Below are 16,543 nucleotides of genomic sequence, written 5' to 3'. Positions count from 1 at the left end.
GAAGGTGTTTTGAACCACTATAAGGATCCTATTTGCAAAATTATCATCACAGTCATCTCAAGCTTACTTCTGATGTCTTGGTTGAACTTAAAATCAGTTAAGTAGTATTATCCACACAATTTTACATCTGGACTTTTTGTGGCTATCATAATCTTAGCCACAAAGTTATGGTCTCATGCCAATACGCGTATATTTCTTGCCAAGTCTTGATCTAAAAAATCATATTTAGAAAGATGAAATTGAACATGCACATATCCATGATAACTCACCAGTGTTTCATGCTTCAATTGTAAACTTTAAGATATTAAATTCTTGTTTCTAAGCCATAGCTATGAAGCTGTTTAAGATATTCATGCTGACTGAAGCAAGTTCATACAAGTTATGAAATCAATGCAAAGTTAACTTATAAGACCTTGTGGAAAAGGTTATGCTTATTGCCTGTGAAGCACAAATTAATGATAGTGGACAAAGTCAAAGAAACGAGATTTGACTTGTCGGAATCTGATCATATGGACATGCTATGGCTACAGTAATAATGTATTATTCAAAGAAACCTATGTTAACCTATCGAAACCAACTGTACCTATGATGATTTCAGTGGAATCCCTTGTTGTAAATGTCATGTATGTAGATTGTGGTACATTACCGGAGCTCAACCTTCACTTACAACATGAAAATTCTACAGTTTACGCACTTGAAACTCCAGAAAACAAACAAAAATACAACTTTCCTCAGAATTAAGGAGATCAAAAAAAAACATTTTTTCAAAATCTGCACTTGCCACTCACCAGATAATATTTTTTACTTGCATTTGTGAGTGGTTAAGTGCCAATTTTACTCTATGTGATAGGCAAATTAAAAGGCAAATTCAAAGATTTCAACATGTTCAAGCTTCATTGAGAACACCCCAAAATCTGTCTTTAGCAAAAAACTTTTATATTAAACCAAGGCAGTTAAGAGACTGCACAAAATCGTAATTCCCTGTAATTTCCTAGATGCTCTGAATCAACAGAGCATTTACATATATTTTACAGTCTTTGTTAATAATATTCATATCTGATTTTCCACAAGCAGCTTTGTTTTCAGGGTACCTTTGTCATAGGGGGATTCATTCACAAGGTTGGGTTTGTCAGCATGGTTTGGGTTGACGGCTGTGACGATTCCCGATACAGGACTGAACACCTCACTAGCGGCTTTCACACTCTCAAGAACTCCAGCTTCACCTGTGAATAATTGAAAATTTTAAAATTATTACCTTAGGTAAAAAGACATTGTCCCTGAAATTCCCTTTAGCTACGATGATTACATAGCTCATCTCAAAATGTCTTGACTAGGCTGTTGTAAATATTATCATACAGAAAATATATTCATTCAAGAGTGGTATTGGCCACCCATTTTCTAAGATTTGTTTGCAATCTTTTATGTTTACTTTACAACTTATAACCATTTTAAATTTTAAGTTGCAAACTTTAAAAATGGCAATATATGGTCACAGCCAAGTGATTACTGTATGTTCTATTGAACCAGCCTTTGTGTGGTGACATATTAAAAACCATATCTTAAAGGACACTGATTTCTCAAAACAATTACCAGCAAATATTAAATAATATTCTGGAGGAAGCATATGAATGCGTACAATGTATACAATAATAAGCTGGAACTTTAAAACCTTTTTAATTTTACATATTTCTCCAGATATGTTATAATGGATGTAAACAGGGAGATCTAACTGAGCTGTATTTTTAAAATAGGGGACCCTTAAAATTTAAAAATGGTCAATATTTGGATCAAAAACATGGGACATGGCATATCATTTCAATCATTTTAAAAGCATCCTCATGGATAGACCATTCATACGATGTAAGTGTAATTTGCCAATCTTAACAGGAAGTATACTAATTTGGCTGAACATTACATTACACTCCATGAGAGAATACTTAACTGTGTCCTATATTAGAAGAAATCTGTTAGAAAAAGACCCATATAAATAATATGCACAATCCCATTCTAAGCCTTTTTACTAGTCAGTCTGGGTGAATGTGATGGTAATTTCTGGAATAGCCTTTCTGGTGTATATGTTTTAGACATTTTTGCAAATTGTTGGTCACACTGGATTTTAAAGACAGGTATCCCATGATAGCTTGGTATGCTGTGTAATACATTTTCTCATATGTACTAACAACAAATATGTCCCAAAAAAGTTATCATAAATTCAAGCATATAAATTTATGCTTAACAATTCTAGATTTTTAGTAGTATTACTAGGAGGATGTAATTGTTAAAGGTTAAGAAAGTAATCCATTATGTTTGGTACCTTGCTTTTGTCCCTTGATAATTCATTTATATATCCTTTCTAATTCCATAATTTTCAAGCTTTCCCAAATGTTTGACAAAAACAGGTACATCTCTTTCTGTCTGGCTCACATTGACACAATTGGTTGATGGAACAGCCTCCTTTGTGAATTAATCAAATATTTAACTTTCCATTTTATTAACACTTGGTTGCTGAAAGCTGGTGAAAATTGAAGTCTGTCAAGATGAAGAAATTGTTTCCAAGATTAACTTCCCATTATTGTGGCCATCACTGTACATGCACTCCTTTCATATACAGACATTTGCCAGACCCACCCCTAAATGAAGTTAAATGCAGTTTAATGTAACCAAACGCAACAAAGTTGAATTTGAGAAATGTAAAAATCTGGAGTATTTTATATCAACTAGGAGCCTTAATAATTATCCTGGGTAACCTCCCTTTGCCAAAGTCCAGCTTCAACATGCATCAAAATTCATTTAGCTTAAGATATATACAACATTTCCACATAGGAACCAAAGACTTCTCTTTCTTTTTGCATAGTCCAAGACATTTCATAGGGAAGCTTCTATCTTTTGTGGAAAATGTTACCAATTTATCATCACAGTCAGTTTCCAAACTGAAATAAATTATATAATATCTTCAAAACCTTAACTGAGGTCACAGACAACTAATTATTTAATGAGGTCACAGACAACTAATTATTTAATGATAATCCGCATCAGCCTGTTTTGGTGGTATATTAAATAACATATTTCAAATGAAGGTCAGTGATTGACTGAAAATAACCACCAGAGAAAACTAGCATTATTTTTATGAAAAAGCCTGTGTAAACTGTATTCAATAGCAGACTTGAACCTTAGACCATTTATTTTATCGCTGTCGCTGCAATGGTTGCAAACAGGGGGATCTCACCCTGGCAATATTTTATAGTGGGGACATATAATGGAATTTTTCTCAAAAATGAGATGTACAGCATAAATTTTGATAATTTTCAAGCTTCCTCTTTGCTATCCCATTCCTAGAATGTAACTGCATACTGCTGATTTCACCATGAAAGTACATGGGCTTGGTCAAACACTAACATTAGGATCTGTGGGAACTGAATTAGTTGTCTGTGCCCATGTAACCAGGTATTGTGCTTATATCTGTACTATTATCCACCTGCACAATTCCATCCACCCACCCCCAATCTAGCTACACTGTCACCTACCCACCCCCAACCTACCATGATAGAGCATAGAGAACACAAAATTACCAAAAAATAACTTTTTTTTCTATGACATCAATTTAAAGTATAAGTAACACAATGAACAGATAAAATTCAGAGATTAATCTTGGGGTTTCTTTTGTATTAAAAAAAAATTGTTGTCCTTAAAATTTGCATAAGAAGCCATTATTATTATTCACAGCTAGAAGTTAGAGTTTACTGTGTGAAAGTGACAGGCTTTAAATAACCTTGGACTGATATCCAGCAGTATAAATATGGTTCAAGTATCAATAGTTACCTTGATTAACTACTCCAGGTGAGACTTCTCAGGAAATGCATGCAGTTCACACAATGAAATGAGGGATTAGTGCTGATCAAGATGAATACCAACCTTTCACAATTCAAGAAATGATAGTATTCATATAGCAAGCCTGAAACCTACACAGTTATGATCTGAATTTAAGAATTTAATCTAAGCCAGTGAAATATAGGTCACAGAGACCTTGTTTGATATGAGTGTTGGTCTATGAGAGTTGTCTACACTCACTGAGTTTGTCGGTTAACACATGACAGCACAAGCTTCAAACTGACTGAGCCAAAGTTTAATGTGAAACATAGGTCACATTCACCTAAATTTCTCACTGAGATACATCCCCTCACAAATTTTCAGAAATCTTAACACATTAACCCCTAGCAACTACTTAATGGGGCAGGAGGTAGTAGCCTACTGCCGAGCTCTGTAGCATCATGGTCATACATGATATGCTAAAGTGGGTGGTATTATAGAAAGGTAGACAGATGTGCTCTACAATGATACCAAATAATCTGGAATATCTAGTTGTACTACAAAATACAGATAAAAAACCCTCATTTTTTGGACCAGACTATTTTTTACCCAAAATTCACCCATGGTCAGAATCCAATTTTGTGTTCGGATTTTAGACTTTTTGATCTCAGATCTAAGGCAAACCGGTATGAAATGCAAACAGACAGATGAGCCTTTGTAAAAAGTAGGATAAGATGGGCATTTGGAATAAAGAGTGGTCTCCATACAAAAATAATGGCTCCGTTTAGCAACAAAAAAAAGAACTCCAGCTTGTACCATTCTGCTCATGCCTGAGTCAAATAGCCAATGAAAAACGATGTTTCTAACACAACTAGGCAGTTTGTTATAGAGATATACCTGCATGAAATCGATAGGAATATGATTTATTTTCTCAGAAATTGTGATCATAGCATTCATTCTGTCTTTAATCCGCTGACAGACGAGACGAAAGTACATTGTTGCTGAAATTTGACCTGGATCTGGTCATTTGCATTCCTATTCACGTGACTACACAACTCTCACAACCAACATGTCAATGACATCAGCGGTCATACAGTCACGTGATATCAACAATAAATCATTTCTAATGTTGCTGTAGGAAAACAAATCGAACATATAAATGTAAATCATGTAATTTTTATAGAAAAATGAGAAAACATAAACTTCTCAAAATATTTATTGTGAAAACAATGACTGAAAGTCTGTAAATGTTGCAGCAATTTGAAGAAAACCAGATTCACTACGCAGAGAGCACATGTCAATGTGGTAGTCACATGACACCAACAAAATCATAGCTGACATCCACTTGGCACTTCTTGAAAATGTTTTTTTCCACCCAGCTGCAATATCAACAGGTTTCTGGTCATTGTTCTCAGAATAAATATTAAGTGTGCATTATATTTATTTACAAACATTAAGTGACTTCTATAAAATATGTCCAAATTCTATGTACAACAACTTTGGCAATTTGTTTATTGTTGATATCACGTGTTTATATGACCTCTAATGTCACTGACATGTTGGTTGCGAGATTTGTATAGTTATGTGACTCGGGATGCAATAGGCCAGATCCAGGTCAAATTTCAGCAATGACATACTTTCGTCTTGTCTGTCAGAGGATTAAAGACATGACGAATGCTATGCTCACAATGTTTGAGAAAATAAATCATATTCCTATCGATTTCATGCAGGTATATCTCGATGAAAGGTCCTTCAAGTTTGCTGGGCTGGCTAATAAGCGGCTACCCCATGCCAACATGGTGTTGGCAAATTCCAACTTTTCGATAGGGAATGGACTCTGACCCTACACCCCAACATAAATTTCCAAATATCTAAAATGGGGTGACATGTGTCAAAGGAAACTCAGACTACACAACAGCTTAGCTCTGCATTAAGAAAGTGAACTAAAATTAATGAAATGAAAGTTTATGAAAGTAGGATGCACAGAAAGACAGGCTTTGTGGTATCTTTTACTTCTCTGCAACATTTGCCAAAGCCATACTTTTGCTATATTTAGAACATTTCCAACATGTCATTCTTTCCCTACAAATTACTTATGCTCACATAATTATCAGCCATTTTTGAATCCACTGTAAACAATGGAAGCCAATTAGTAAATATTCATAAGATCAATTATTTCTTGACGCAGATCCACTAAATTCTAACAATTAATCATTATTTACTTTTCTCTGTTAAAAACCAATGAGTGATTAGGAAAGGTTCTGTAATTAATACATTTGAACCACCAATATGGTCAAGTAATACCCCAATGCTTTTTTGTATGACAGTATCAACTTGAGGGAATGGAACTCCTGATGCTAGTCTAGCAAAGGAAATGAACTCTTGATGCTAGACTAACAGTATCAACTTGAAGGAACCGAATCCTTGATGTTAGACTAACAGTATCAACTTGAAGGAACTGAACCCTTGATGCTAGACTAACAGTATGAACTTGAAGGAACTGAACCCTTGATGCTAGACTAACAGTCTGAACTTGAAGGAAATGAACCCTTGATGCTAGACTAACAGTATGATGTTGAAGGAATAGAACCCTTGATGCTAGACTAACAGGATGAAGTTGAAGGAACTGAACTCTTGATGCTATATAAACAGTATCAACTTAAAGGGAACATACTCCTGATGGAAGTCTAACAGTATCAACTTAAGAGGCTGTACCCTTGATGTCACTCTAACAATATTAACTTGAAGAAACTGTACTCAGAGGCTTTCTTGAGACTGATAGTAATCAAAAACTTCACAAATGTTTCATGAAATATGTGTAACTTACTAAAAAATCCAAATGTTGTTGTTGTTGTAAGGTTTAACGCCATTTTTCAGCACACGATAGGCTATACATGGCAGCCAGTATTAATGTTGGAGGAAGAACCCAGGAAAACCCTGGAAAGAACCACCGACCCACAAGAAGCTACTGGCAAGCTTTCTCACATACCCACACTGGCTGAATCCGAGACTCGAACCCATGCAGACAGAGGTGAGATGGCAATGATCCGTAACGGAGAGCGCTTTAGACCACTCGGCCACTCGGGGCCCCCGAAAATCCAAATATAAATAATACTGTTAATAAACGCACCTGTTTTGCAACAGGCACAGAAGTTACAAGTGGTACTAAAAAATTTTTTTACAAATATGTTACACAACCCCAACATTTTGTGTAAATCATATGTAAACTACTTATATTAACTTACTCTGACATTTTGCATTCCATTTTTACATTGTGGTAAATACTGTTGTTACACTGCACTGCATATCACTGTTACACTACACTGCATACCACTGTCACACTGTATTGCATACCAAATGTTTTAATGTATTATATACCATTATTACATTCTAAACCAATACGATGATCACTCTATTTTGAAAAAATTAGAAGAAAACAATCGACTAAAGCTAAGATGGACAGTTAGAACTAAAGCAACAGAAAAGAGGACACTGAATTAGTTCACTAAGTACAGAATGCTTAAATAACTGTCTCTCTTTCTTCCTATTACACTCTGTTTAGTCTCTACTGAACTCAAAATCCTCAAGATTCCCCACCCACAGTTGTGTAAGCATTAATTTGTTGACTGTTTTTAACCTGCCCCGATTCTGTGCATGTATGAATCACGATCTGTTTTTAACCTGCCCCCTATCTGTGTATGTATGAATCATGATCTGTTTTTAACGTGCCCCATATCTGTGTATGTATGAATCATGATCTGTTTTTAACCTGCCCCATATATGTGTATGTATGAATCATGATCTGTGCTGAGAATGGCATTTTACAATCTGATGTCTGATGAGGCATGTGTATAACTAGCTTAGTCGTCTTCCACTAATTTTCTTTAAGGTTGACTTGTAGAATATTTGCAAAGCTCAGAGGTATTGTCTTATGGATATCTCTACACCAAAATACACATGATCTGGTGAGTCCATATTGTGTAACAGTCTATGTCCTAAAAATCAAACGCATGCTTCCAACATCAGTTTTCCACTCACTACAATTTTTGCACCCATTACACAACATACCTCCCATCCTGGTCATGTGTTATAATCACTGTTAATAATAACAGACAAAAATTTTTATACTTTGCATCGAATATTGTAGTTCAACAAACCCAGCATCCAACATCATTAGAGAATTATCATCCTCCATTTGGCAATAAACTTCATCCTTCAGTTTCTTCATTCTGCTATTTGCTTTGCACATTCACACCAGCACCAACTTGAAGCTGAAGGGTCAATAATTTTCTGCCAAACCTTGCCTAACTATAAAGTCTCCTTCATGAAATGGACCAAAGCTTGCGCATGCGCAAATGTGATTAATGGGCATCGATATTGCAGAACCACTAAAAGACACATTTCTTTAATAATAATTATGAGGATTTCCATGCATCCTTTGCAGTAACCTACATCTACATACTTTGGGATGGAAAGAGATATTTTCATCAAATAAGTAACCTTACTTATTAATTTGGTTGATCTTAATAGTTACAAATGTTACACCGCTGAGTTGCAATTTTACATGAATTAATTTGTGGGAGTTCTCAGCATGACTATTTTCCAAGTGCACAAATTCATACAATTTTTGCATGACTTCTGCACTCTCATGCCCCTGGCACAGAGAGAGAGAGAGAGAGAGTGAAAGTGTGTGTGTGTATACATAAAATGTATAGGTATTCCACCCAGTTGCTAGGAAAGTCACAGTATTGCTGGAGGAGACGTACCAGATATAACTTTGATTTGGTAATGTCCTACGAAACACAAGATATAACTTTGATTTGGCAATGTCCTACGAAACACCAGATATAACTTTGATTTGGTAATGTCCTACAAAACATTCATACCATGTTTAATCATAATTTGCATGGTCCTTTTGAAGAAGTTGAAAATAGGTTTTCCATATGGTTGCCATGGAAACTACATCATTGATTGGAGAGCACTTCAGAAACAATTATACCTTTTTGGTGAAGTCAGAATAAAAAAATATGGTGGATCAACACTGCATATTCCATCTTTGTTCTTGTCTACTCCCACTACTAAGGCAATATGGATTCTCAACCCATGAACAAAGTTCTTGATGGTTCTCAAACAAAGTTCTTGACATTAGGGTATGAAAAACCAAAAGAACATTGCAAGAACATTGTTTTCATGTCTCACCCAAGGACACTCCTGAATAAAGCATATCCTAAGAAACATTCCTACCAAGTCTGATTAAAATTGGCTCAGCCATTACTATTTAGAAAGAACTCAAACCCACCTGCTAAGTCACATAGCTGCTTCGGGAGTCAAGATTCAATTTTTTGGGGAAGCATATCCTGGCAAAACATCCCACCCAGTTTGATCAAACTGGTTCTAGAGAAGTTCAAAATAGGTTTTCTATATGGTTGCTTTGGAAGTCATACCATTGCCAGGAAAATAATGTAATAGATTTTCCATATGGTTGTTAAGGAAGCTATGCCATTGCTACAAGAGTCAAACTGTACAAAATTTAAAAGGGAATGACCTGAGAATGATTGTTATCAAGTTTGATAAAACTGGTTCAATGATTCTAGACAATACATTGAAAATATGTTTTAAGTACTTTTACTATGGTAACAACAATAGACATTATTTGGATAGAGCATGTCACAACAAACATTCATACCAAGAGTTTAATAAAATTGGCATAGATATTCTGCAAAATAATTCTGAAAATAGTCATTCATTTCGGTACAGTGGAATCCACCCCAGAAACAACTTTGATGATTCATGTCTTCAGATGAATTGCAATCAAGTTTGATCAAACTGGCTAAACAATTGGAGTGAAGAAGTAGAAAATCTGAATAGCTAAGGATCAGAGAAATATTTACAATTTATCCAAACTGAGCTAGGGGACTTTTTTGTGGACAAAAGGTGAAAATAGCAATGTACACTGATAAATGGATGCCATGCTATGCCATTAGCTCAATTTACCTTATGGCCAGGTGAGCTACAAATAGTTACCTCATGTGTTTATCAATACTGTCAATTACACCTGAAATGCAGCATACATAATACACTAATGGGAGGGAAAGAAAGAAATCAGTGTTGTCATGAACTTTATCACAAATATTGCCTTTATTAGTTTTATTGTTTAACACGTTGGTAATATAGAAAGATAAAAGTAGCTGGGATCAAAAAAGGCTTAAACATATTAGCTTTCCTTTTAATAAATACTTTTCTTTGTCATTCAATTCTTGGCTACAAGGAACATAAAATTAATACCAATGAAAAATAGCAAGAGACACGGCAGTTTACACAGATGGTCACACATCACACATACACGTTCTAAAAAATTTGTAATGTACCTATATCGTAAAAAGTCATAAGATGTGCACTGTATATGAACTAGTATTAGTCAAAGTACTGTGATGTACTATAATATATTGTTGTGAACCTTATCATAATTTATGAAGAAATACCTAAAATCTTCCATTCACAGTATGAATTTTCAGCAGGGTTAGACGTTGTGTTCATTAAGTAGTTAAGTCTTCAGGTTAGATTTCCAGTTGTTCTTATACATTGTCAACATATTAAAAACAACTAGACATGTAATACAAGATAATTCCGGGTATATACAAAACTGCCATTGGCAATAGGGGCACATACAGACTAATCAACAATATACAAACTGTAGTAGTAGTAGTTGCTGTAGGGTTTTCAGCACAAGATAGGCTATACATGGTGGCCAGTATCAATGGTGTAGGAAGAACCCAGGAAAACCCCAGAAAGAACCACCAACCCACGAGAAGCTACTGGCATGCTTTCTCATATACCCACATTGGCTGAACCTGAGACTTGAACCCACTCAGGCAGAGGTGAGATGGCAATGATCCATAATGGTGAGCACTTTAGACCACTCAGGGCCCTATATACAGACTGAAATGATGGACTGATGTGAAACAATGGGAGTTAAGAACCCAATAACAGCTATTCTGAGAAATAAACCATCACTGCTGGTTCAGGTTGGTCTGGTTAGGATTCAAACTCATTTCCCACTATATGTAAGTCTAAGTTAATGACTATGTTCCATGTGGAGGAGGAAATATTGCAAATATACTACTCGTCAAGATGCCCCAACATGGCAAGTTTCATCAGTGTAGGATTTAAACAAAGTTTGATTATTCTAAATGTAATAAGGTTAAACACGAATAACAACTTAATCGCTGGAGCAATAAATATCATTCAAACATAAAAACCAAGTCATAGTGACCTTGGTTGGTATAATTGAGTTTATCTTCAAATGCATCCTATATATTTGGGACATGTGCGCAACAACAGGGTTAATGATACAGAGGGTATAATAAACAAATAGCAGAAAATATATACTGGTAACTTAAGTATTAAATATTGGGTCACAGTGACCTATTTTGAAATGGATGATATAATCTCACTGATAAGCATCTAATTACAAATGTGCATGTTTTGGTTCAAGATAACTGTGCACATGAATGGATAACTAAAGTTACAAAGGCATCAAGCATGATTATTAGATCAGTGACCTCCTTTTACTCAAGGTTGCGATATCCTTTCTGAGATGCATCTACATAACAAATTTCCTTAAGCCAGTTATAGGGGTCCAAGATACTGAATATATGGCTGATAATAAAAAAGTCACTCACACATGAAATTTGGTCAGTGACCTAGTTATTGGAATGATCAAGTTGTTCTTATTGAGATGTATGCACATGCCAATTTTTATTAATGTAGGTGAAATATTGTCCAAGACATTGGGGCATAAAAAAATAAATTGCAGAAATAGCAATGGTCACGCAATCATTGAAATTAGGTCAACAAGACCTAGTTTTTGTATATTATGCTACTCTTGTTAAGATCAGAGTTTGTAAAGCCCTGAAGACATTATTCCAAAGGACTTTTCAGGTTTTTACTAGCTTTTCAATTAAGTATTTTCCCAATTAAAAAACATTTTATGCATTGTCACAATCTGAAATACTGCTTGGAACAGTTTGTTTTTTTCCTACAAATTGCATGAATGATGCTCTGTCATGGTTCTCAAAATCCACAATATTTCTTCTTTTGAAACATTATTTTGTTGCACAATTATCAATAATGCCTAAAGGTAGAATAGTCATTCATGATAATGTTGACTGAACACCTTTAACCTTTCACTCAAGACAATGGGAAAAAGTTCATAACCCTCACTTTTCATCACAGTCCCATAACACAGATGCGAAGTGGCAGCAAACAAACTTGCATTTTTCTTGTGTCTCTCACTTTCATATGAGATTTGATAGCACTTTCTCCCTTGCTGGAAATATTTAATATCCTGCCACAACATTACAAATTGCCATGTTTCTGTCTCCCTTCAACACTGTCTCTCAACTGCTACAAAATGGATCAGGTTCCCATTTGCTATTCATACAAAGCCCAAGAAAAGCCAAGCATGAGCTATGTCAGCCATCTGCATTGTCAGACTCATTACCATGCCACCTACACAAAGGGAGAGATGGGACTTTCCTTGAGCAAGACATAAGCCATTGCTCAAGACTGACCTAGATAGCGGAAGATAGTTGCAGCCTTATGTCCAAGACGGGACAAAGAGGCCTAAGTGACACAACTCTCTCTACTTACTAATTAACCAACTCAAATTTATCGTATTATGCTCTTTGTTTAAAGAAAAGGTTTAAAAAAAATTATATTTTACATGACATTTTAGCTATATCATATTGATGGGACCAATAAAATTCAAGGAAGTTATGAAGAAATTCAAGCAGTTCTGGACTTTTAAAAGCAACTCTCTGAATTCAAGTATTTTAAGAAGACTGTGCAAACCCTGTAGGAAACTAACTGGTTGATTGAGTTTTAATGGCACATTCAGAAATCTACTTGGCTATATCATGCTGAAGAAATGGTAGTGAAATGCCTTTCCGAAGGCCACAATGAGATACTGGCCCAGGTGGTACTGAACACAAGACCCTTGCATTACGAGTCTGATGCTCTACTAACTGAGCTATCATGGCTATGCATTCATCCACCTGCCGAGTTTCACTTTTGGCATGGTTGAGTTACAGACCCTAAAAACAGGTAACATAGTCAGTGAAACAAAAACAGAATGCAGAATGAACAGTATTTAGGTTACCACTAAATGTTGTCATATCTGCACATTTTTATTTGAATAAAATGATACGGAAATACAGTTACCTGGCAAATACTTTACAATTATATTTTTGCATTTATTGCAGTTATAGTTATATATTATTTATCATAAATTCAATGCAGTCTCTTGAATTAAATGCATTTTCTCTTTTATGAGAGCACATGTTAAATAAGTCAAAATATGAAAGCAATAGTTCTCCCAATTAATACAATCAAAAACAGGAATCCAAACATTGGTACATGCATTACAAAGAAACAAAAAAGAAAACAAGATTAAGAAGAATGATTGCAAATGACAATGCAAATGAAGCACAAATAACGATTTGGAAAATTACCTGTTTCAGGTTCTGTGCTTTTGTTGACATGCATCCATGTAGCAATTTTCACGAGTGTAGGTGAAATAGGGTCCAAGATATTGTGGGCATAATTAATAAAATGCTGAAAATACAAAAGTCACTCAAGCATATAAAAGGTCACAGTGACCTAGTTTGGGTATGGTTTTATTACTGTTCCTGAGGTAAATCCATATTCCAATTTTCACAAGTGTAGGTGAAAGAGGTTTAAAGGGACTAAGGACATTATGAGCACATGAATGCAGGCAAAATTCTACATGCCATCCCAACTTTATTGGTGAGGGGATTAAATAAAAGGAGTCCCTAGAAACGTAGATGCACTACTGTCCAACAATTTCCAGGAATTCAAGATGTGAACATTTTTCTTTTAACTGCAGAGTGTTGAAACCATATCTGATATTCTTGAGCCACAACGTTTTCCAACTAGCCTGTGTGGCAGCCAAATAGGTTGATACAATGCTTATTTAGAACCAACATGATATAATAAGAAGTCTGTTTTTGCAGTAGTGATAACAAGATTTTCAAGATGGCCACCTTTGTGACACTACATTTAGTCAGATCAGCATCATTTCATTCAGGACCTATTAGATACTACAAGAAAACTTGTGGTGAAAACATCTTGTCAATATGACTTTCCATTTAGGATGAAAAAAATATCAAGATGGATGCTATGTCTATATCAGAAATAGCCTTCTTGTGAAAACCCCATGTCGATGTGACTTTTCATACAAAAGGAGTGGCAAGAAGATTTTTCAAGATGGCTGCTATGGTGGACATACTGGATGTCAGACTGGCACCAATTTAATTCAGGAGCAAGAAGACATCATAAAATTTCTTTCAGCGAAAACCCCATAATGATAAGAAGCAAAAATACACATCTCAAGATGACTGCTACAGCACCAGTTGTAGGTCTTTATGTGAACACCTCATGCTGTTATGAAATTCTGTTCAAGAGAAATAGAGAAAGGAGGCAGTGAGGCAATACTTTTGAAACAAAAAATTAGAGTTTCATGATGGCTGCTATGGTGGCCCTATTGGCCATCAGATTGGCACCATTTTCATTAGGATCCTGCTAGACATCATAAGAAGTCTTTCAGTGAAAATCCCATGCTGCTATATTGTGACCATTCATTAAAAGAAGAGTAACAATATCAATATTTTCAAGATGACTGCTGTGTCAGTCATACTGCATATCCAGGCAGTACCATTTTCATTAAGATCCAACTAGACACCATAAAATGTTTTTGGGTCCACATGTCAATATGACTTTCTGTTGAGATGTAGCAATAACAAGGCTTTCAAGATAAGATTTCTGTTATGGTGGCCATAAAGGACATGAGATCAGCACCTTTTTCATTTCAAAGCAACCAGACATTATAAAAAGTCTTTTGTTGAAAATGTCATACTGATATGACCATCCATTCAGAAGGCATAGTAACAACAAAATTTTCAAGATGGCTACTGCTACAACATATTGGATATCCATACATCACCAAAAACAAAATTGTGGCAATGGACAGACTGGCTATCCCATAAGCTCTTCTGGTCTGTAATCAGTAAAATTAAACACTGGAATACTTTAGGGCATGCCTGAAATAATCCCAACATACTGTACTGAGTTCTTATAAAAGTTTTCATGAAATCACTTCAAAATCCATATCTGTTTCCAAAATATTTGACACAAATTTTGAAGAACTGACATAATAGTTAACTTTTACAGAAAAACTTATTGCAATGTACCAGGCATTGTATTCTTCCAAATTTTTCTTTCATTCTATGTAAAATCTTTAAAGACAATGAAAATGACACGCCACCCTACAGACAGAGAGAGAGAGAGAGAGAGAGAGAGAGGGGTGATACAAATTAATTAAATCTAGTTCTCAAATCATTTTGTGGTCACCAAGCCAAAAATCAGAGAGGCATCAAATTTAATTTATTTTCATCCGTCAAGAATAAATTAAATTGTTATGGAGCAATCGGAAACGGCAACAGCAATATGAGAACATAGAAAACTCAAATACTGCACACTGCTTCTGTCCTCTGCAAAATGTTATACCTCGAGAAAACAGTATTTTATAGACAAATAATGCACTTTATCCTACCTTCTTCTCATTTCCTTTCATTTTTATCACTGACAATAATATGGCCAGATTAAAGCCAAAGAATATGAACATTTAGGGACCATATATTGTAGCATAACACTGTGTGTAACAACAAGACATGTAAAGCATGGGAAAATAAAATGACCATACCTAAAAGTTTCTTTATTAATAATTCTAATCATTATTAACTGGGTGTGTTTCCTGCCATGTAAATTGACTGTGACAACCCTGCCACCTTGAGTGGAATGAAAATCAGGATGCCAAAGAAAAAAAACCTGGAATTTGGAGAAAAAAAATAGGATCAGTGTTTGTGACCATATATTTACAAAAACTCTAAGTTCTTCCTGTACACAAAAGCTCTCACTGATGTTGCAGAACAAAGTATATGGTCGGCTTTTAGAGCAAATGTACCTTAAAAAACTAATCCATTTTTGCTCGACATGTTTTCCGCTGCTATTAAGTCATGGCCAATGACAAAAAAGACCAGCAGATCTCGGTAAAAACGGACTTTATGAGGGGAAAAGATTAAACTGAGAAGAAAGCAGGAACAATGAAACATAAGGTGTTAAAAGCTCAATAATAAAATCATTGGGACCCTCATGTGTTTGATATTTTATTAGCTAGGTCAACTCTGTTTGTCATGGGTAGCTGATACAGGCAGTGCCACAATAATGATAAATGACTGTATCATTTTATATTGACAATGTGTACATAGTGACAACTGTAACTAGTAAGAATGGGGCCAAGTATTCTCGCAGTGTGAAGAGGCTAACACTTGACAAATATGTGCTGGAAAGTCGAAAAAATGTTGTTAATAAACAAATGTTACAGTTGACCGCTCCTGTGGCCTAAGTCTTAGATGTGGGACATCGTGGGTTCGAACCCTGGCTGAGTCATGCCAAGGATTTATAAAAATGGTACCAACAGAAGCTCCGCTTGGCACTCAGCATTAAGAGCTTAGTCTTAGGACAGGTCCGCCAGATTAACGTGAATGAGTGGGACATAATGTCACATGTTCGTGGCATGATGCCCCAGTGCTAAATATTGCTATAAAATGCAACAATGCAGACATCATAGCGATATGACTGAAAAAATATTAAAGCT

The 16,543-nt window shown here is 35.3% G+C and overlaps 1 protein-coding gene across 1 annotated transcript in view; it reads right to left on the bottom strand.

Moving 5' to 3' along the window:
- Positions 1 to 16,543, bottom strand: part of LOC149780599 (uncharacterized) — a 41,730-nt gene that overhangs the window by 11,997 nt on the left and 13,190 nt on the right. Inside the window, exon 4 of the mRNA XM_089937719.1 lies at positions 1,092 to 1,223. Coding sequence (XP_089793845.1) covers positions 1,092 to 1,223 — 132 coding nt within the window. The remainder of the gene's footprint in view (positions 1 to 1,091; positions 1,224 to 16,543) is intronic.

The sequence above is a fragment of the Sinohyriopsis cumingii genome, chromosome 16 (assembly GCF_028554795.1).
Source record: "Sinohyriopsis cumingii isolate HCF-2022 chromosome 16, ASM2855479v2, whole genome shotgun sequence".
Classification (NCBI taxonomy): Eukaryota; Metazoa; Mollusca; class Bivalvia; order Unionida; family Unionidae; genus Sinohyriopsis; species Sinohyriopsis cumingii.
This window is presented reverse-complemented; position numbering and strand designations above follow the sequence as displayed.